The following is a 22,350-nucleotide window of genomic DNA, read 5'->3' on the forward strand; positions in this document are numbered from 1 at the left end:
ACAATTTTCTCAGCTATTTCTGCAATAATTTTTAAAGGCAGAGATGATTATGTTTATCTTTCACCCATCTGGGAAAACACAGTGTTCTCATGTAATTTGAATGTTTCAGCAAGGATGTGAGACCATCTTTTTGGATGTGGCTAATAGCTGTGCCATTAGGCCATCCTCTCTTGAGACTTCATTTTTCTTATTAATAATTGTCAACACTATCTCTTTTTCAGAAACAACCAACCACACCTAAGTCTTCTCTTCCTTTCTGGCACAACACCAGCCAATATTAAGTCCAAAATGTGGCTATCATTCTCAAGATCCTTCAAGATTCACTTGCTCCTTATGAAAATCCTCATAGACAATCCCTTTTCTATAGCACACTTTTTCTTTTTAAGAATGATTATTGAACATTTATATGAAAACAAGCTGCTTTTTTTTTTTAAGGTCACCTCAAAATCAAACTCCACGTCCCGTATTTTTGCTGGAGTGACCATATGCAAAATTCTCTTCTCATTTACGCCAATCTTCCAGTGCCATAATTTAAGTGAATTACTCTTAATTGCATCTAACCTTTCAGAGAACAAGATCCTGACTGTCTGCTTTGTTATTTTTCACTCGATCCTTTTTTTCCCTCTGTGCTATTCTGTTTCTGGTAACTGTGATATCAGTTACCACAAGAAGCATTCCTGTTCTGAAATATTTTTTTTGATCCAATATTAGATAATTTTCCGGATCTGTGATGGTAACACTCTGTTTCACTGTAATCACTTATATTTCAATCTATTTTAACCACCAGTTTTCTACCCAGGAATTTTGTATCAGTCACCTCCAGTCCTTAATGCTTGAAAAGGTTAAGACTTCATTCAAGTCAAAGTTTTTACCTCTGCTTACCATTAAAGTAAAACCAAGACATCAAACAGGTTTACGACACGTGCATGAGTGTATATTATTGTGTATATATTTTGTATTAGTGGTTTGAACCCTGACGGCTATTTTTCTAGAACTGGCAGCGATAAACCATTCCTATTGGATTTAAAACCAGTGATTTTCAAGTATGTTCGTGACATAAGCATATATAATCTTCAGTGTCCACACCACATCCAAGCAACTGTGTCCGCGTTAAACATGCTTGTTTATATGTATGTACAGAATCTTTGATGTACCCTGTATACCAAATCCAGTCATTTTATAAACATAAGCATATATAGCTGCTTGCTCTGCATTTGACGCAGAGTAATAATATTAATAAATTTATACTGTTCCAGTTTACTCTTTAACATTTTTTTCTCTACTACAAAAAATAAGGCATTTGAACTAAATTGTTCTGTGAAAATAATTACGAAACTGAAAAATAAAATCAAATTAAATAGTAAGCTTTGAAAATTTGGATCATAATGGTGGCTTTTAGTTATGCAGGACTTTTTTCAGGACTGTCGAAATCTCTTTTAAAATTAACTGCAAATTATTCACTATCTATCTGGAAAGTTCAAAGCATTTCAACATTTTACCCAAGAGTTTGCCTGTTCTGACTGGCAGCAAAATAAATATGATGGGTGGTCTGTTTAAGGCACCTGTCCAAGCCCAATCACATTACATTTTCATAGTATCAACATTTTAAAACACTATAGCTGTTGCATCAACAAAAGTGCATGGGAATATCTCCAAAGCAGATGGCAACTAGCACATCACAAAAACATGCAGATTCCTGAGCCAATTTATATAGCAAAACAGCATCTACCACAGAGCAAAGGGAAGAATAATTAGCATATTCAAACATTCAGAACTTCCCAACATCACATGGTTTATGCTAAGGACCATGAAAAGTAATTGCTCTCACGTAATACTGGCTTTCATTTGGGCAGGGTGACGTTACAGCAGGGTTTATTCAACTGAGTAATTTGTTTTGTATCTAAAAGAATACACAGTCCATTTGAAAATATTGCTAATTTTTGCGTAACAGAAAACATAGAAACCCAGACAAGCATCTTCTTAATTCAAACACTTTAGTATGTTATTGTCAGTTCTTTTAAAGCAATATGGTTCTAATGTCTTTAATGTATCAAATTTTATTGTAATTCACAGGTATCTAATAAAGGCCACATTTCAAGGCAACAGTGAGCAATCTGCACCTACATAATGCTTCATGCTGGATTTGTTCACATACTGCATGCCTAGGTCTCTTTGCAATTGTTTCTGAAAACACTGATTATGTTACACAAATGTAACTTATATGTTTCACATTGTCTGAAAATCTAATTATTTCATTTTCTACATAATACTCTCTGTGTTAATTGACTCAGAATGGAGTCATCCATTTAACCACAGGTGGCCTGGTTTTGCAGTTTTCACATGCGTGAGAATTTATTCAGATACGTAATGGAAAAACTGCTCTACAGCTAGGCTTAGAGCCGATCCAACACCCCGGTGGGTAACCTTTCTACAGTGACCTGTTCATATTTTTCATACTCTAATTCCATAGCTCCTCTGCTGCAGGAAACAAAACAAATCCTCGTTATTGCTAGCTTGATGGTGCCGATTTTAAAAACATAGGTACATTTCAGATATGACAGAACTGGGTCATAACTATTTTGTTCACTCAGCCACCACACTCAAGCTACTAGAGTTTACAGATCCAAACTGGACCCGATTAGACTACTGACAGACATAATTTTCTGTGGCCTGCTAATAACAGCATGGCCATGACCTGGAATCCAACAACACAAAACAAAAGTAGAAGCTTAGGCTGTGCTTAATCTCACCTAACTTGAGGTGTCCAGACTTCAGATGGACATAGCTGAGCTCATGCCCATAAGCACCCTTTACAGACCAAAGACCCGCTGCCTCTGTTGACTACAGAAAAGGGGCGATCTTACAGAGCCAAAAAAAGATACCTGCACCCTTAAAATGCAATTAAATGAAAGGGCAAGGACCAACCATAGATTTTATCCTTAGCACATAGGAAAAATAGTACATCCAGAACTTATTAGCAGAGATTACAGAACAACTCTTTTGCGACATATTTCATTTTAGAAAAATAAATAAAACATAATAAATATATATATGATAGCCACTCTGCATATTAGTTTTAGATTCAGTCATAAATTTATATGTAGGAAAAATGTACTGATGTATATTGTTGTCCTTATACCATATCTTGTCTATGATGAAAAATATACACCACAGTGTTTTATCTTAAGGCATCACAAATGTTATCTTAAAAGCTTGGAGTACATTATTGTACTGTTCAGTTTACCTCAATATTAATATTTTATATATATATGTTTGTATATACGTGTTGGATGCTCTGCTTTGGAAGAATTTGGTGCACTGACACTAAAATACTTTAAAGCATAGCCCATTCAATTTAAAGAAATGGGGTTTCCATTAATCCACTGTCTGAAAGTGGAACTGCATATACCTTTAGGACATCCTCTGATTTCCAGACTTCCAAAGGTCTTGGTGGTTGATCTTGTCAAATAGTCACAACATTGTACTGGAGATGTGAACAAGATACTCATTTTCCCAAATGAAAAGCTATAAATTTAGGCCAATATAAACCTGTCAGAATTATCCCTCTGTAAGTTTCACATCAGGGTGTGGTGCCGCACAGCTGAGGAACTGAGCTAATAAGTGTTGAAAAATGAAAAACGCTGCTTTATGGCATCACATAAATTGGCACCAAAAAAAATGCTTGCACCTACGCCCCGGTTTTGACAAATAAATGCCGAAATGTGGAAGCCATACCAACAAAGTCCCACTGATATGAAGCAGGAGGAAAGCAACAAATAGGTCTGTCAGAGAGTTCTGTAGTATACGTTTCCATTGTTGATATAAATGTCGACATTTTACCTGCTCAGGCTCAGAAGGGGTAAATTAAGCAAAACCAATGTGAACACAGTTACTTTCTACTTGCAGATTAAAAAAGCAGTTTCTACCATTTCCATGTCCTAATGCCAGTACAGGGTTGTGAGTCCAAAAGATTCTTTTGTTGGGTTCAACTTATCTTTGGGTCAACCAGAGGGAGTTACTCCTGACTGACAGTAAAGTAACCAAAACCAGATTTTAGCATTAAGAAAGCAAATTTAGATTTTGTTGTGACTGTATAAAGTCTTGCCAATATATTTATATGAGCAAAGCCCTCTTTCAGACTTCCAATTTATACTGGCAAAAGTACTCCACATTGACACGAGATACTTTGGTTTGATAGATTGCATTTCTATGGAGAAAACGAGAAAGCTTGCTAGCACAGCCATGTTATTTGAGAGTGTGATATGTTTAACACTCCCAATTCACATACACGTGAATGTGGAATGGGGCAGCACAGATCTGGGCACACTCATTTATTAACTCCAGTGCAGTAATCTCACTAGAGCGCTCCTGCTAATTTCAAGAGTTCCTAATTCATAAATCAGAACTTTAGAAAATGAGTCAAAATTATGAGACATTTAAAATAAGAATATTGGGGATTTTTTTCTTGTATGTCTGGATTTTAAGGTTCACGTTTTCACAGCTTTTTGCTCAATTCAGAGAGCTTATATCCTTTTAAAGCAACAAGAACCTGAGATTCGTATTCAGTAACATATATGCAAGAACACTGGTCCTCAAAAGAAATACCAAGACACACAACGAAATTACAAGGTGTAACAAACTTGCCAGATACACAGTTTAAATCGACTAAGGATCCTTCATTCTGAGTCCAGAAATTTTACTGGAGACTGTAATAATATTGTGGTCCCAGGACCAACATCTTCCCACAGGCAAAGCTCCACTGGAGCCAAACCCTCCCATGGCACTTCAAACTTCCCCCAAAAGTCCTGAACTCAATCTCCCATGGCCAAGGTGAGTTCACTACCCAGGGTGAGCGTCTTTGAAATACTGTCTGATATATAAAGCAGCTCTGCCAGTAACTGTCAAGTCAATGTAAAACCAGTCATACCAGTTAGCAGCCGTAGCTCTAATCAACGTATTAAATAAAAGGCAGCCAGCACCAGTCCACATATTAATAGAAAGCAGCTTCGCTATTTGCTGAGAATACTGTTAATGTGTTTTTGGTAAGCCCCAAGCATGTCTGCGAGATCCCTTGGGGAATTCTGGTTGAGGAACATCCCTCCAGGCTCCAGCAGGCTATAAGCTGAACAAGATGGGCCAAGGAGCTTGCCTGGGAGATGCCTGCAGATGCAGCAGCTGAGTGGACGTCCAAATGACTCAGAAGCAGCAAACCCGCTGCAAAGAACAAGCAGAAGAAACACACAGACACCAGTAATGTAGCCAAGACTGGATTTGTTTTGGCAGGGTGTTGGCTAGCTGCAGGCTCAGATTTGTGAAGAAGGGAACTGCCTCCTGTTGTCCCTGGGACCGTGCCCTCATTTGTTTTTAAACAAATTGGATGGCATGCAGTAAATATCTGGCTCCTGCTAGCAAAATTATCTCACAAGACCCTAAATACCAATTACCTCTTGGGCCAAAAAGAACATGATTTGTTTATTTATTACTTGTTTACCTTGCTGTGGTAACTAGAAACATTGGGTCAAGATCCCATTGTGCCAGACAGTATTCAGATGCAGAACACAACTTGCTTTTCTCTTTGTGGACTGATTTCCCCCACAAAACTCCATGGTAAATCATACCTCTGATGCACAATATTAAGGACGCAGCCTAGCCAGGGAGCTTTTTTTCTAGTAAAGAACAGGAGAACTCAGCATCAAAATATACTTCTCACTGGACAGGAAAACAACTTTTCAAAATCTACCTATTTTGAATGTTGATTGTTTGCTAAGAACCTCAAATTTGCAATTAAAAAATATGAATGGAAATACATTTTTCATTTGGCTTGGTGAGGGTATGAATAGTTTGGCACGATAAATGGACCACTGGGCTGTGTGCCTGAGTAGCAACCCTTATGGCACTTCCTACCTCTACTGCGGCAGTTGTACTGTTTATAAGAACTTTTTAGAATAAATTATGCCAAGATGTACACTGAAAGAGAAGACCTAAAAAAAACCCCATGCCATATAAATTCTATATCAAAGCACAGCCATTGATTTCCAATGGATGAAACCACCTGCAAATTTGAGGATAGTTGCTTATTTTTATCAGATCACGGTAACTGGCATGATGGTCTTAAAAACAGTGGACAGACCCTTGTCATGGTTTAACCCCAGCCAGCAACTAAGCACCACGCGGCCGCTTGGTCACCCCCCACACACACAGTGGGATGGGGGAGAGAATCAGGAAAAAAAAGTAAAACTCGTGGGTTGAGATAAGAACAGTTTAATAGGACAAAAAGGAGGAAAATTACAATGATAATAATAAAATTACAATAATAAAAGGATTAGAATATATAAAACAAGTGATGCACAACGCAATTGCTCACCACTTGCTGACCGATGCCCAGTTAGTTTGGGAGCAGCTATCCGCTCCCCAGGCCAACTCCCCCCAATTTATATACTGGGCATGACATCACATGGTATGGAATACCCCTTTGTCCAGTTTGGGTCAGCTGTCCTGGCTGTGTCCCCTCCCAACTTCTTGTGCCCCTCCAGCCTTCTTGCTGGCTGGGCATGAGAAGCTGAAAAATCCTTGACTTGGTATAAACACTACTTAGCAACAACTGAAAACATCAGTGTGTTATCAACGTTCTTCTCATGGTAAATCCAAAACACAACACTATACCAGCTACTAGAAAGAAAATTAACTCTATCCCAGCTGAAACCGGGACAACCCTTCAGTCTGTAAAAACTTGGAGAAAGACAGGAGAGGGAAGGAATGTACAAAAAAATCAAAGAAATTCAGCACTTAATTTTAATGCCTTAATAATGAAGAAAGCAAGTATAGGTTAGCTAACACTCAAGCAACAAAGACTAGAATTAATGATTTGATCTTCTGATATGGCAATGATAATGTCACGATACTGAGAAAGAAATAGAGGGGGTGTGTATAAAGATCCAAATACTTAATATTTTTATTGCCATACCAAAATCACTGCTTCTGTCAAAATCACCTAAATGTAAATATAATCAACTAGCAATCAGATAAACTTCTTTGTAATCATCAATGAAGCATCTGTGGACTAACTCAACTACTAAAAAAACCCCAACAGCAACTGTACGATACCTACAAACTATTTTTCAATGTGGGGTGCAAGAGCCTTAGTTCTGCATATACAGTTATAATAGTGTTTCTGGATGTTATATATGTACACATGCTGGACATAAAAATTACTCTGTAACATACTGTTTTCAGCTAAAGTTAATTTTAAAGTGCAAAGCCATTTTATATGAGAAAAATATCAAAATGGTTGCAAGTAAATTAAACTCTTCTGGTTTCTTCTGAATAGAATCAGTGTGAGAGAACAGAGTTGGAACAGAGAGCACTGTGAGCAACAGCCTATCCTAAGGAACAAAACGCAGCTCACACTTAACATTTACTTTCTTTAGAAAACTTAAAATGGCCACATATTTACATTTCAATATTTATTTAGCATTTAAATCAAAATTTAATCTATTTATTTCATTAAGCCCAGAAAAAAAAATCAAAAAGAGAAGCAATTACAACAGAATATGTTTTTAAGGGTGTGGGAGGACATTTTATTGATGCTGTGAAATGTAATAAATTCCTTTTGGAGATGTTTCATGTCAGCAGTGCAAGACTTATAAAAAAACCCATAAACATCAGAACTTAAGCATATGTTAGTTTAACAAAATTTGCTAGCTATTTTCATAATGCCTATAATTTTCTACAGTTATTAACATACTGTTAATTCATTCAGGATAGTCCTTTCAGTTAGTAAGGCTAGGTTTTAGCAGCAGCCATGATTTTCATGAGATTCATCTGTCTGCTTCATAGGCTTCACAGGTTTGCCCCAGGGAAATAGTTACAGCCCTTTTCTAGTTCTTACTCCAACCATGTTCCCTCCTTCCCCTCCTTCTTCAGGCAGAAGTGGCAGGGGAGGGGACTCTATCATCCCTCTAACAGAAAACTCCAAGAAATGAAAGAATCATCTCCTGACCATTTCTGAGCACTTGATTCAGATCTATCACTGTTAGAAGGGGGTTTTGCAGTGTTGGGGTTTTTTTTAATACCATTAAAATACATTTTAATATAATTAATATATAAGATCATTAATATACTCAAAAACATCCCAAGAAGGGCTTTTCCTCTGGTATAAATAACAAGTTCTCACAGTAAATTGGTTGTCATCAGAATTATAACTCCGCTCTTTTCCATTTATGTTTGTTCACAACTCCTATTCTCTTACAAGTTTCTATGCAGTTGGCTATTTTGTCTTTAATTTTTGAAAAATATTGGTCTTTCCCCTGAAGACCTGGAGACCTCTCCCTTCACGGAAAGATAAAGATAGCCCTTTGCTTGTTTTCTAATGGAAAAGAAAGAATATATCTTATGCCTTGACTATTTCTCTTAAAAAAACCCAAAACACACACAAAAAAAAACAACACACAAAATCCTCCAAACCTAGAGTACTATTTTTGCACAGTTTGCTATTTTATCCTCTGTTTTGTTCCTGGCATCAAGCTTTATTTGTTGGCACAAAGAAATCTGGTACCTCCAAGCTTGTAACTCAGAAGCAGGGAATGAAAAACCGTAAGCGTTAAAAAGGCTTGATCGTGGTTCGTTGTCGTAACTGTGCAGAAGTGTTTGTCCAAAGCCACACATCACGTTTGTTCAGTGATCCTTCACATATAATAGCCCTCAAAAATTACAATGCTCATGAAAGATGGCAAGATAAATTAAAATATTGCAAATAATTGAGTGACTATATCCTATAATAATGATTAAAAGTTCCTGCTAAGCTAATTTTTTTTAAAAAGCGAGCATTGATCTCTCCAATACCACAATTATTTTTGAATACTCCAAGTCAAATGAAGAGCAAGGCGTGTGTCGAGTACTAGCCACTGGCAATACTGACTTGTTCATGGTGGCACTACTTTACTGAGATTTTGTATTCTTGAACTGGGCAACTGAGACTGCAGAAAATTTTAGCTATCTCTTTCACCCCTCCCCACCATTCAATTTTCTCATTTCCCCAACTATCGGGTTTTTTTCCTTCTATTTACTTCTTGGACCTGCTGTAGAATGCTTCTTAGATATATTAAAAAGACAGCTGCATATATTTTGAAGGGGCATCATAACATGCCATTTGTCAGCCTGCATTTAACTGGTGCCCTGACTAAATATATAGGAAAATAGTAGTCAGGACAGTAATTTGAACAGAAATACAAGCACAGCATGCTCTTCATATTACACACACGCTGATGTTTCATCTACTTAACCCACAGGCCATTCTGAAGGTAATAACATGCTACCTCAAGAGGCTAAGGTTTCATTACATTTTTAAGGACTAACAGGTGTGCCCCTATGGCTTGCCAAAATACTTCAAGATGAACTGCAAAACTAATCCGTAAACTTGCTGCTCACCCCCTGGCTTGCACTGCACCTGGCTAGTGAAATGGCAATAGCGGAGTTCATGCTTGGTCATCCTTGTTCCACTGCTGCAGCCCTCAAAGCACCAAGGCAGGTGGTTAATTGACACATCACTAGGAAGAAAAAGAGGAAAAAAAAGTCTTACGACCTTGAATGTGTGTAGGTTACCTAAAAGCGCACAAGAAAGCTCCTACTCCTTATCCCCCTACAGCAGTTCAGTAGAAACTACCAAGAGCATCAGCTTAGTTGTGCTCAGAGGTGGATTAAGGTCAGACAACCTTTCAAGCTTCTACTGGACCTTTGGAAGGTCGGTCCTTGGAGGCCCTTTGCTTTCTGAAGCCCCTCGAAGGAGCCCTCAGACCCCCGCTACCTGCCTCCCCTCCGCCGGGCCTTTACTCCTGAGAGCGCGCACCTGGTGAGGCCGAAGCCTAACTGCCTTTCCAAACACGTACTACGACCTGAAAGGGACGACACCCTCTCCGTTTGATCCCCAGTTTGCCTACCCCATGGCATTTCTAAGCCTCTACAGAGACAGGACTTTCTATAAGCAGACGGAACTTTTCTGGCTTGGGGGCGGGAGAGCTGTTCCTTGAGGCAGCAGCGCCTGAGGAGAACGGGGCGGACTACGACGCCGACATGGCCCCGCGGCCGCGGTAGGAAGGGCCGGGAAAGGCCGAGGGCTCCCTCTCGGCCCGGCGGCGGGGCCGCCTCTGCGCCGGCGCCGTGGGCCGCGCTACCGGCCGGGCCGGGAGGAGGAGGAAGAGGAGGAGGAGAGCGAGAGCGGCGGCCATGGCGGCGCCCGCTGCGCTGCAGAGGAGCGTGGTGTCCCCTGCGGGCAGGCACACCGCCTCCCTCATCTTCCTGCACGGCTCAGGTGGCTGCTTCCCCCCCACCCCCCTCCCCGGCCCTTCCCTCCCCTGCTACCCCGCGGCGGGGCCGGGGCTCGGTGGGCTGCCGCCGGCGGGAGGCCGCCCTCCGCCCGCGGGGCCGGGGTGGCCGCCGCCGCCTCCTGCGCGGTGGGGCCCTGCCGGGAGCGCGGCGGTGCGCGGGGCGGGAGCAGCGGCGGCGGCGGCGTCCCGGTGCTGCGTGAGGGAGCCCGCGGGGCCGGCCCGCCGCGGCTGGAGAAGGGCGAGGAGAAGGGGTGTCAGGTGCCCGCGTCCTCCCGGCGGCTCTCGCCTACCCCGGGGACAGTGCGGGACGTGGGGCCGGCAAAGGAGGAGGCGCCGTGGGCAAAGCGGCGTGCCTGCGGGTGGACTGGGTGTAGCGTTTGGGCCTCCCCGGGCCTGAGGTGGGTCCGTGGGGTGCGTTTCAGGGACGGTGCCACCAGCCTGGCTTGCTTTGCCATGAGAACAAATGTGTTCCAGAAGATACTTTCTTAACTTGTTCCCTCTGAGGGTGGCCACATGCGAAGAATGATTTTCATAATTAAAATGGCTCTTGGTGTTTTGAGGATCAGACCGAGAGTATTGTTGCCTTTTAAAAGCCAGTGTTAATAGACTGACTTCTGTCTGTTCAGAAGGGTGCTAGCCACGTCCAGACTGGCTTCATGGCCACCGTCTGAAGAAGGTAGTTACCTTCATCAGCAACCGGTCTGAGGGAAGGAGGGCAGTGTGTGTTGTGTTGGGTTTTTTTGTTAAAGGTTATTTCTAACCTGCTAAATAACAACAACAAAGTCCACATGACTTAAATAAAACAAAAACAAACAAAAAAACCCCACCCCAGAACAAAAAAAACCAACCCAACAGCAAAAACCCACAGTACTTGTAGGTCTTTATTAGATCAAGTTCTTGGGAATTAATTCTTTTGAGATGTCCATGTGCGCATGGCAGTGTGCTCAACTCTTTCAGTGTCTTTCTATTAGTTTTACTTTTAGCTGATGCTGCTACTTAGTTTAACAAAGATGTATGTGCTTATTAAATTAGTTTCATTTTTATATCTAGTTTAATTTTGCTTTTCTCAAGTTCTGGGAGTTAAAGAATGAAAGAGAGTTCACGAGATGCATTCAGCCCTCTTGTTAACGCTAATGCTTTAATGCTTGAGGAAATAATTTTCTCTCATGTTGGAGGAGTAAGGGAAGATTATGGTTAGAGGTTGATTCCACATGTGGTTAAAGTACTCCACAATTTTTTCATTTTTGATATGATTTCATCCGTAATGTTTGCAATGGCGAAGTACAAGGGTGCTTTTATTTGGTTTTGTTTAGCAGTTCCACAGAATAGAATTTAAAACAGAAGTAGCCACAGTGCCGTTGCTGTGGGCTGGCCTGTAAACCTGAATTGTAAACCTTCTACAGTGCTTGTGATGGAAAGTGGCAGTAAATGGCATGAATCCCATTTTGTTCATAATGCTTGCTCCAGACAAATTATAACAAGTGGAGAATGTAAATACAAAATGGTATAGAAAAATATTAGAAAATTCCCGGTACGGTACATCAAATTTAGGTAGAGGATCCATCTGGTAGCTGAGCAGGGAAGGCAAACGGACATAACAAATGTATAATAAATTTTTAGACATAGGTTTACTACTTTGCATGTTATAACATGCATAGAACCATAGAATTGTTTAGGTTGGAAAAGACCTTTAAGATCATCAAGTCCAGTCATTAACCTAGCACTGCCAAGTCCACCACTAAACCATGTCCCTAAACACCACATCTACACGTCTTTTAAATATCTCCGGGGATGGTGACTCAACCACTTCCCTGGGCAGCCTGTTCCAAGGCTTGACAACCCTTTCAGTGAAGAAATTTTTCCTAATATCCAGTCTACATGTTACGTGTTGTTAAGTTCAAGCTTTGCACAGAAAGAAAATTTCAAAATTCAAGCTATATTTGAAAGGAAAATAATTCATATTTTACTTGAGGGGGAGAAAGATAATATTGCTGCCATCGGTCTGTTTCAGGTTCATAAACAGACTCGAAGCAGAACTGTCTGTGCATTGTTTGCTTCTTTTTAATAGTGTTCAGAAGAACGTATAATGCTAAGATCGAAGAACAGCCTGAAAGACAAACCTTTCAGAAGGTTGTTCGGTTTTGTTTGTGGCATCACAGTCTACTCTCTTTCTCCCTCCTCTCTGAATTCTATTCTTACCAAATCAAAATGCAATACCTCTGCATGCAAGTATTCACAGCAGTTGCAGAGCATTTGGACCATGGGGACCCTTGGCACACAGAAGGTCATGGTTAAATTTTCTCTTAATGAGTTTTCTGTGAACTTTTCATGGACCAGCTAGCTTCCTTAACTGTAAATGTTTCTGCTGATCTTGGTAAAGCTTAAGAAATGTGAATAAATAATAAAAGATGTGTCCTGCACCATTAAGACCTCAGTAAGTCCCAATTCTGTAAGCATTCAGATAGCTGCTTAGGTTGACATGCCTGAGGGTTGGTCCTGTGCAAGTATTTGCAAAGCCTAGACTTCTGCTTTCTAACTGAAAAAAGAGGAGCGTATAGGAAAAAAATGTTTATTCAAGCCTCCTTAAGATACGTTGTTCATAACTTAGGTGACAGCAACCATGAGGAAAGCATGTCAACCAGAGGTGTGTTTGGACTTCAGACCATACTACTCATGTAAGCAAAGTGCTTCTGGGAATGTGTTCTGAAGCATCGAGTTAAAGATGTAACTTTGATTTTAATGTTTAACGTAGCACAGAATAAGGTTTTGTGTCAGTTTTGCAACCCTATTGTTTATTTGTTGCTTGGAGTGTTTAGGTCAAACAGAAAACTTTGTGGTTATGCAATTTGTGCTCAACAGAAAAAAAAATAATGCTGGGTTTGACTCCTTCTTGCCTTCTGCTTTAATTCTGAAGATGCATTAATTGTATGTGTAAATAAAGATCACTGAATTCAGTTTGAATGCGAAAGCAAGAGTAAATCTCCATTGGGGAATTATCAACATTGTAACAATAAATTGGTATATTCCTGTGACATTGTTCAGATGAGCCCATGTAACGTGGCAGTAAGCCTGATTTAGGGAAGTGATTTTTTTTTTTTTTTTTCTTTTCCTCCCTTGTGGTTTGGCTATTTTATTGAAAAGAATAGGGTGAGTTCTAAAGTCAAACTGACCAACTTGAGATAAAGTAATAGAGAATATTGTTAACTCAATTTAGCAGTTTGAGTTGATAATATGTGGGAGCCTTGACTTCAGATGAGACTGAAGTCCTATGGCATGAGTGGCAGTACTGAAATTCCGGTTTGCTGCATCCCCACCAACTGTTTGGGTTGCACATGTTGTATTACTGCTAACTATAAACCATATTCTTTGATGGGTCAGTTTCCTCAAGGTTGAAGCATTGTTTAACTGTTATTGTTAACTTGTTAACAATATAGTTAACTTGTGTGTGCATGCTGTTCAGAGGAGTGCCAGTGAAGTTACAGTGGAAGATAACAGTGCTGCAAAGACAAGCTCTAGAAACTGTCTGGTGTTTATATGTATCTTTGAAAGGAACACGTGCTGCCTGCATAAGAATTCACCCTGTATATCTGTTCATAGCACTTCAATCTGCAGGGGTTTTGGCTATAGGCTGAGTTGGTAAGACTAGGAAAAAACACATTGAGAGTCAGATCTCAACTAACTTTCAAATGGAACTGTGGCATTAAGGTTTAGGAGCCTGCCAGAGATTTTAACCTCAACTTATCTCGAGCACTTTTACAAAACCTTGGGAGTATTTGATACTTCCCTTAAAGCCTGTGTGTAATATTAGCATAATTAAATGTGAAGATCCCTTTTATTGCTTTCGACTAGGTTTTGAAGTGAGTTAACATAAAACTTTGTAGTAAAAGTAATTGTCTTTTCTAAGGGGAACAGCAGGTATTTTATCACACTTCTTAAGAAGTTCATCAGTATTTTTTGTTTATTGCTGTTATCAGCAAATAAGGTAAGTTGCAAGTAAGAGGTAAGGCCTTGTGCCTGATTAGGAGGTACTTAAGCTGTTGGATGTAGTAAGTATTTATGAAATTTATGCTGTGGGACTAGAAGTTTTGAGTCCATCTTCATTGGAAAGGGGATTGAGGTTATTCTAGAAAGTTCTTTTTTAGCATTTTTGATCATTAACTTTGCGATTTAGAAATTAGGTCAATCTGGTATAAATATATTTGGCATTGTATAGTTTTCTTTCTAAATGTATAGAATAATTCTTGTTGTACACTTCTGTGTGATACAGGTGACACTGGCCAAGGAGCAAGAACATGGATAAAACAAATTTTGAATCAAGACATGGCTTTCCAACATATAAAAGTAATTTATCCAACAGCTCCTGCCAGGTATTGTTTAATATATTTTAACTCTAGGATTAAATTACTCTGTTCCACTACCGTAAAATACGCTTGTGAATGTTGGTACAGACTGTCATAACACTACTTTCTCATGTGTATTCTTTTTGGCAAAACTGGAGCTCAACAGTGCATTGCTGCCCAGGGACTGTGATTTTAAGTGGTTAAGACTCTAAATGGTTAAAACTTCACAGAAGTCATAGTCGCTAATTCAAATTCAGGTATTGTCATCACAGTACCTTCCATCTCTTTGATATAAATAGAAGATACTCCAGTGTGTGTTGTAATGACAATATAGAGCCATATTCTGGATCACCATCCTACCTATATTAACTCTCATAAATTAACCACTAAAATATTCTGTTGTATTTAATGCCAGGTTTCAGTTCTGAAGGTGGTCAGTCTTTTTGGCAAGTAGGATGTGAAAGATCTTCAGCTGCTGGAGAAAGGACTGGGAGTTTAAATTTACATATTTCTTCTAGTTTGAATCCTGACCCAACTGTTTCAAAGAGAATTGAGTTCAACATTTGCTGTAGGCACAATTCTTGTTATTAAATGACACTGCGTGTTCAGTGGTAGACCAGAAATATAGATTAAAAATATTTACCCCTGGGAATTTGAAAGCAAATTAAGTTAATGAGGTCAAACCTAAAGGCTAAAAGTTGGACACCTACCTCCATATTTAGCTATGTAAAGACATGGCCTTATATTTCAGAGATGTTTAATTTTTCTTAATACAAAATCATTTTTAAGCTGTCTGTGGCTCTCAGTTAGGAAAATGTTTCCTTGAAAGTTAATGGGGCTTAAGTTTCTTTCTGAATTTGTGTGTAAGTGTGGATGAATGCTGAAAGGAAAGGGAAATTGTGACATTCTACATGGACTTTCGAGGTACAGAGGTTTGAAAAAAATTTTCTTGGAGGGTATAAACAAGTATAATAGCAGATTTTGTCTGGCACTCGCTAATATGTGGAAAAAACCCTTTCCTTGACTATGTATTTTTATGATCTACTTAGGCAGGAAAAGCAATTGAGAGATTGCAGTGTGAATGTACTCACTGTGTTACCGAAAACTCAAGCCTGTGAGTGGAAGTCTTTGAAGCAGTGTGTTTTGGGTTAGTAGGTAGTGAATGTGATTTTCTGTAAATAATGTGCTTATCACTTCATTGATGACAGGCTAAAGTGATGCTAGAGTTATCAGTGGCACATCACACATACTGATGGGCTCTATTTCTTCCCTATCAACACAGCAGGAAAATGCAGGAGGTTTTGCTTCCGTATGAAATGATCTATCTTCACATGTTATATGCAGCCGGAACACTTCAGACCACATCTGTTATGCCAGTGCTTCACTTTTCCATCCCACTGCACTTCTGGGGTCCAAGCCTTTTCCTGTTAGTTTTAGTTTATTTGGATAATTACAGCTGTAAACTATGCATAAATGATTAACCAGCAAGATCTCCTGACTCAAATGAGTTGCATTTGTGGGGAATTTGTTTTTATCTTAAGTCTTTGGATTTCAGTACTTTGGTAAACAGATGGGAAGATACTGTTGTAATTAAAGGATGTGAATAAACAGTTAATTCCACTCTTTTGCTTTTTTAAATTGAGGTTACTCTTTTTTCTTCTCTAGAGCAGATAGATGTCATGAATGAGTTGATTCAGAAGTGATTTTTAGCAAAACTGTGAACAGTTGTATATTCAAAGAATAAAAACTACCACAGTGTTTGTCTTTGACTGGCAATATGAAGTACGCTTGGGAATATTAGTGTTGCTGATAAGCACCATTAGCTGATGTGGTGAAATAAAACAGATGCCCTTAAGTACAATCATGTTTGCCACTGCAGCAATGCTGAAGTGAAGTTTGTGAACATACGTATTAGTGGTTGAAACCGAAATAACAGAAGCCTTTACAGACCCATTTCATGTTGTTTTGGTATTAAAGTCCAAAACTCGCTACGCTTTTTGAAACATTTGTAATGGTTTCTCTCCTTTCTTCCACAGAAAGGAAAAACAAGGCCTAGAACATCCAAACTTGCATGGCAGACATTAAAATACTTGCATCTGCATTATGAACTTGAATATATGGTCTGATTTCATGTGTGTGTGTATGTATATATGTTTTGATAAGAATTCCAGATGCTTCTGGCACCAGCGGGGGAATTCAGCATCCTTGATAATGAGACCTATAGGTAGATGGTTATGGGTGTGCAGATATGCTGAAGAAGGTTCTGATCCAGTCTTTGATTGTGTAGAGACAGAGTGATATGCTGGTGGAAAGCTACACTGATGTGAGTGAGAGTAGAGCCTCTGTGGGTGGCAAAACCTGCCACTGCATTGTCAATTATAGGAGCAGAGTGCAAAGCTTGCCGGCAGGTTTTTACACTGATGATGAAATCATATAAAAGCTTGAAGCTAGGCAAGACCATACTAGGATTGCTTGGCTAATACGCTCTTCTGGCAAAATACTGTTAATGTGGAGGTAGTTCATACTCTATAAACTCCTGTCTTTTCCAGCATAACTTACCACATACACATTGAATGCTCTTTGTCAAAGTAGCTATGCCAGTAAAAGCAGGTTTGACGATATAACTGCAATGCAAGAGGCTTTGGCAGGATAAACTGCAGGTCAGGAATACCTCTTCACGTTTTTGATGGATATAATTCTGCTGAAAGGTCTATAGACTAGTCTTGTACATTCTTTGCCTCTATTAAATGGATGTCTGAAAGGCAGTGGAATTCACACTTTTTAACAAAACATTGAATTTTTTTTTTCTTTGTGGAGGATGGATGGGGTTTATATTTACATTTTGTTTAGATTTTTATCCCAATCACTGCAATATACATATTTTTCATTTACTACAACATCAGAGGTTCAGACGTGTTTTGATTCAAGAGTCAATATGTTTGAAAATTATTTTGGAAAAGTAGCCCAGCATATAATCTGGAAGAATTCTAAAAACATGTTCTCTGGCTTCATCAGCATTGATTTCAGCAAAGGCTAGAGAGGATACTTCATTTTACAGGTAAAAGCAATAGAACATTACTGAACTATATTTTATAAAACTGTTTTTTACTATTCTCTATAGGTGTCTCTAACACATTACACTTTTTTAAAAAAGATTTACCTTTCTTTAATCATTTTTGTAATGTGCAGGGTCTGTGTAGAGAATGATTGCCAGATGTTCCCCTGGCCAGGTAAAGTGTTTGCAGCACTTTGTCACACTCATCCCCTGTCACTTTTGGAAAGTCCTGCAAATGTCATATTTGTTTTTTTCCTGAGCAAAAATAACAGAACATAGATAGTACAATTTACTATTACAAAAGAAAAACTTGCAAAATCTCTAAGTAAAATACGTGGATTTGAATTCTCAGTGGGATGTAGTGGGAGTAGTGGCACCTGAATTACTTGGAGTATGTTTGGAAATTAAATGCATGTAGCTGGGGCATGCAAATTTTGCTTTACAAATGAAAATTTTTAGACATTGCTTAGCGAGGTGGGGTTTTTTCTCTGCAATGTAGGCAACGGGCATACTTAAAAATGAGTATAGAACTTTTCTTCTATTAAGTTTTATCTAGCCTTATTTCAAGGTCAGTGCTTCTGTACATAGATTAAACTTGTTAAACACCACAGAGTTCTATTTCTTCTCCCTTGTAATGCTAATGCATATCTTTAATTAAAAAAAAGAAGCTCAAATTGCAGCCCTAGCAGCTGATGCAATCCCAAAAGCCACGTCTACAGTAATAGTTTTAAAGGAAAGGGTTTCCTTTTTCCTTTTTTATTTGGGTCAGGATGGCTACAGCTTTAAATACTGTTTCAGCTGCTACAACTGTGACTTAAACATTAGGTTTCTATTGAGTTTCTAAATCAGAACTGAATACCACCCAATATAACCTTCTCTCTCTCTATTTTTTTTTTTTAATAGAAAGTGATAGTTTAAATTGGCATTGCAGGAGCTAACGTGGTAAAGTTAAAACCATTTAGGCTCCTTGTTTTAATAAGTATACCTTACCTTCTATAATTCCCTTAAAAAATCTAGGTCAAAGATTCTTTGCGTTGTCTAGCATTCCATTCTGACAGTCGTCTTTTGCAAGTCAAAGTAAACTATAAATACTTTTTGGGCTGTTTTGTGGATCATTTTGACATCCACTCAACGTACCTTTCTGTGCCCAATAAGTGTCTACACAGAGTTTGTTGTCTCCCCCCCCCCCCCCCCCCATTTATTCTAATTTCCCTCATCTCTTAAGTATGGGGCTGGTAAGGACTGCTCAGCATTATATGGACTGGTACTCCATCCTTTCACCTAAGTTTACATCTTTTCTCAGCTCACGGGTGGAAATGAGTTTCATCTCATCGTAGTCCCCATTTGGCTATATCGCAAAACCACCAGACAGTTTGGCACCATTCAGCTACATTGGCAGTCTCTGCTTATGAGAGGCCTAGGATTGGAAAAGCAGCAGGGGTACTGCAGGTCAGACTTGAGATGGATTGGCAGAGCGGTGTAGGGGAGCATGCACAATGCCTATCATACTATTTTTGGCTCAAGGAAGTGTTATTAATCCTTCACTTTGGTGAGCCCTAACCTCATTCATAAATTTAACACAAAGAAGTCTTTTTAGAGGAAATCTGAGGGACAAATGGAAAGGGTTTTGGTTGATATCATGGGGTGGTTCTTTCATCTCCTTCTGTAAGTAGAAATTTAACATATTCTGCATAATAATGATAGAAGCATGCTTGGATAAACTTCATATTTTCCTTTTATTTCTCCTCTTGCATTAGGTGAGGAAAACATGGCTATGCATACATGTAATGCTTACATCATATACTAAATACTACGTGGAATGCAATAAATGCTTGTCAGAGATACTTTAGTCATGCTTGGCGAAAACAAAGTAGAACATGATGGCAATGATCTTGGATTTCTAATCCCTTTAACAACATTGTATTCTTATACATCCTTCCTCTTGTTTTTATTCTCTCAACCGTCTTCAATACAGAAGAATCGGACACAGTGGTATTTATATGGCCCCTCCAGAAAGCAGTTGTGGTGTTCTAAGTTATGTGTTGTTCTGTGCTCTTGCTTTACAGTCTTTTCAGAGGTGTCTGCTTCGCTAGTGTCATTCATCCATCCACCCTCAGTGTTGTTTGCAACCAGCTTGTGAAAGATACCACTTTGTATCCCAGAGTGTCTTTCAAACCCTGTAATGGAGAACTGATTCAGATTGGACCCTGGTTTGCCTCTTGCCACTTTCTTCAAGTGAATTCTTAAAGCAGCCACTATTAGCTGGTTGCTGAGGAACTGGCAGTGTGTAGGAAAGGTAATTTATGGCCTTCTCAACCATAACATTACTGCCGTGTCTCTGATTAGTACAAATCCCCACAAATTACACCCTCCCCACCCCCTGCTACCCTCCCCCAAAACCAGTCGAAAACCAATCCAACAAGCCAACAGAAACCAAGAAACAGAAACAAACTCAAAATTTGTCCTGCTGAGTTTTGTGTCAGCTTCTCCTGAGGCTTCTTTTGTCTTGAATGAATAAGATTTGTCCCAAGTAACAGAACCTATCAACATAGTATTTCTTCAGGTAAATATTCACTACTGGTTCGGTTAGCTCTCATTTCAGGCAATATAGATTCAGAACAACTTTCAAAAGTATTTGCATGTGGTTGAGTGAACAGGCACAGCCTTTTCTGAGGAACAGTGAAAATTACTCCTCATGGAGATGACTCTTGCCTTCCTTTTTCTAAGTATACTTCCAAGTTTTAAGCTGTTTGAATTTGACACATCATATGCTCTGTTACTGTACCACAAAGCTTCATTATTAAGATATGTCAAACCTCAGTTTTAACTTTGAATATGCCTTGGACTAGAGCTTTGAATTACACTTCTGATTTGAATAGGTGGATTCTCTGCCTTCCCCCGCCTTTTCTTTTAAAATTCTCTTTCCACTTCAAGCAGACAGTGGGATTTAAAAAGTAGAATTATGAACTAGATTTTCTATTGCGCTGTACTAGTATCAGAATTGAGGATATCCTCGGAGAGAATTTGGGACTGGGGAGTAACTTTGCTTTCATTAGAAAAGCCTGCCATCAGCTTTAAGAGAGTGAAAACTTGCTTCTAGAATCATAGAATAGTTCGGGTTGGAAGGGACCTTTAAAGGCCCAACCCCCCTGCAGCAAGAAGGGATATCTTCAACCAGATCAGGTTGCTCGGAGCCCTGTCCAACCTGACCTTGAATGTTTCCAGGGATGGGGCATCTACCATCTCTCCGGGCAACCTGATCCAGTGTCTCACCACCCTCAGCATAATACATTTCTTCCTTATATGTAGTCTAAATCTACTGGTTTTTTTGTTTAAAACCATTACCCCTTGTCCTGTCGCAACAGGCCCTGCTGGAAAGTTTGTCCCCATCTTTCTTATAGGCCCCCTATAAGGCTGCAGTAAGGTCTCCCTGGAGCCTTCTCTTCTCCAGGCTGAACAACCCCAACTGTCTTAGCTTTTCTTCATAGGAGAGGTGTTCCATCCCTCTGATTGTTTTTGTGGCCCATCTCTGGACCTGCTGCAATAGGTCCATGTCTTCCCTGTGCTGAGGGAAAGCAGGCAGGGACTCACCAGAGCAAAGCAGAACTTAAGCAGTCTGGCAGTGTGCTCTGTAGATTTTCTCAAAGGGATGCACAGTCTTCCAGAAGAGACCATTACAATATCTCATTCGACTCTGCCTCCTAACTGAGAGGAGATGGGTTTGGGAAGGAAGCAAAAGTGAGGATTTAAAAAAAAAATTTGGATCTTTCTTTACTTGAATCTTGAAGCCTAACTTCACTACAAATTCCCAGTTCTGTCTGACATCTCAGGAAGTTCTGTCTGGAACTTCAAGAAAGCTGTAAGCCAGCACCAGTGGTCTGGGTTTTATGTGACTGCATTAGCAGGGTGATCATAGCGCTGAACGTGAAGGCAGTGATATAATTGTGCATCAGTAGAAAGTTTTGGGGAAGAATATTTCCTATTTATCGGTTTGCAGTCTGCTACTCTTATGTTTGTTATTTAAGGCAGCTAGCAGTGGTGGCTTTTCTTTTAACTTAAAACATTGGACAGGGACAGTAATTTATTAGATAAAGAACAAAAATACCTGTAGTTCTATGTGAATCGCTATGCTAATAGCATCATTTTGGAGATAGAATTTGGCATGGTTTTGGATCTGAACTTGAACTTTGTGTAGCATCATTCGGTTGCTCTCCACTTCTGTTAACTTCAGATAATCTCAAGCTATTTAGCACAATTCTAAACATGATTAAGAAAGTGTAGAGTATGTTACCTATGCTCCAGGAAGGTGGAAGAAGATGGTGTTATTTCTTCCTGCTTTCATTATTTTTTCATTGTTAGTACATAATTCACATTAGCAGAAGCTAACCTATTTTCAGTTTGTGAAAACTTGAATCATCTGTATTACTTTGAAATTTTGCAGTGAAATCAACAGTGAAAATTACTTCTATTTGAATACATGTTTTAAAGGTTGAAAGGATGATAAATACTTACAGAGGTATTGCAGGATTTTAAGACATTCAAATACTAGGTGTGTAGGATCTTCCTGAAACTGCAGTCTCGCGCAAGAAGTGTATGTGTGAGAAAACAATTGTAGATCAATGCACTCCCTTAA

General features: G+C 39.4%; 1 protein-coding gene across 1 annotated transcript in view; it reads left to right on the top strand.

The window, feature by feature from the left end:
* Positions 1 to 10,148: 10,148 nt before the first annotated feature.
* Positions 10,149 to 22,350, top strand: part of LYPLAL1 (lysophospholipase like 1) — a 33,757-nt gene continuing 21,555 nt past the window's right edge. The window contains exons 1-2 of the mRNA XM_049833834.1: positions 10,149 to 10,306; positions 14,590 to 14,689. Of these exons, the coding sequence (XP_049689791.1) occupies positions 10,222 to 10,306; positions 14,590 to 14,689 (185 nt within the window). The 5' untranslated portion in view covers positions 10,149 to 10,221. The remainder of the gene's footprint in view (positions 10,307 to 14,589; positions 14,690 to 22,350) is intronic.

This window comes from Accipiter gentilis, chromosome 30 (assembly GCF_929443795.1).
Source record: "Accipiter gentilis chromosome 30, bAccGen1.1, whole genome shotgun sequence".
NCBI classification, from domain to species: domain Eukaryota; kingdom Metazoa; phylum Chordata; class Aves; order Accipitriformes; family Accipitridae; genus Astur; species Astur gentilis.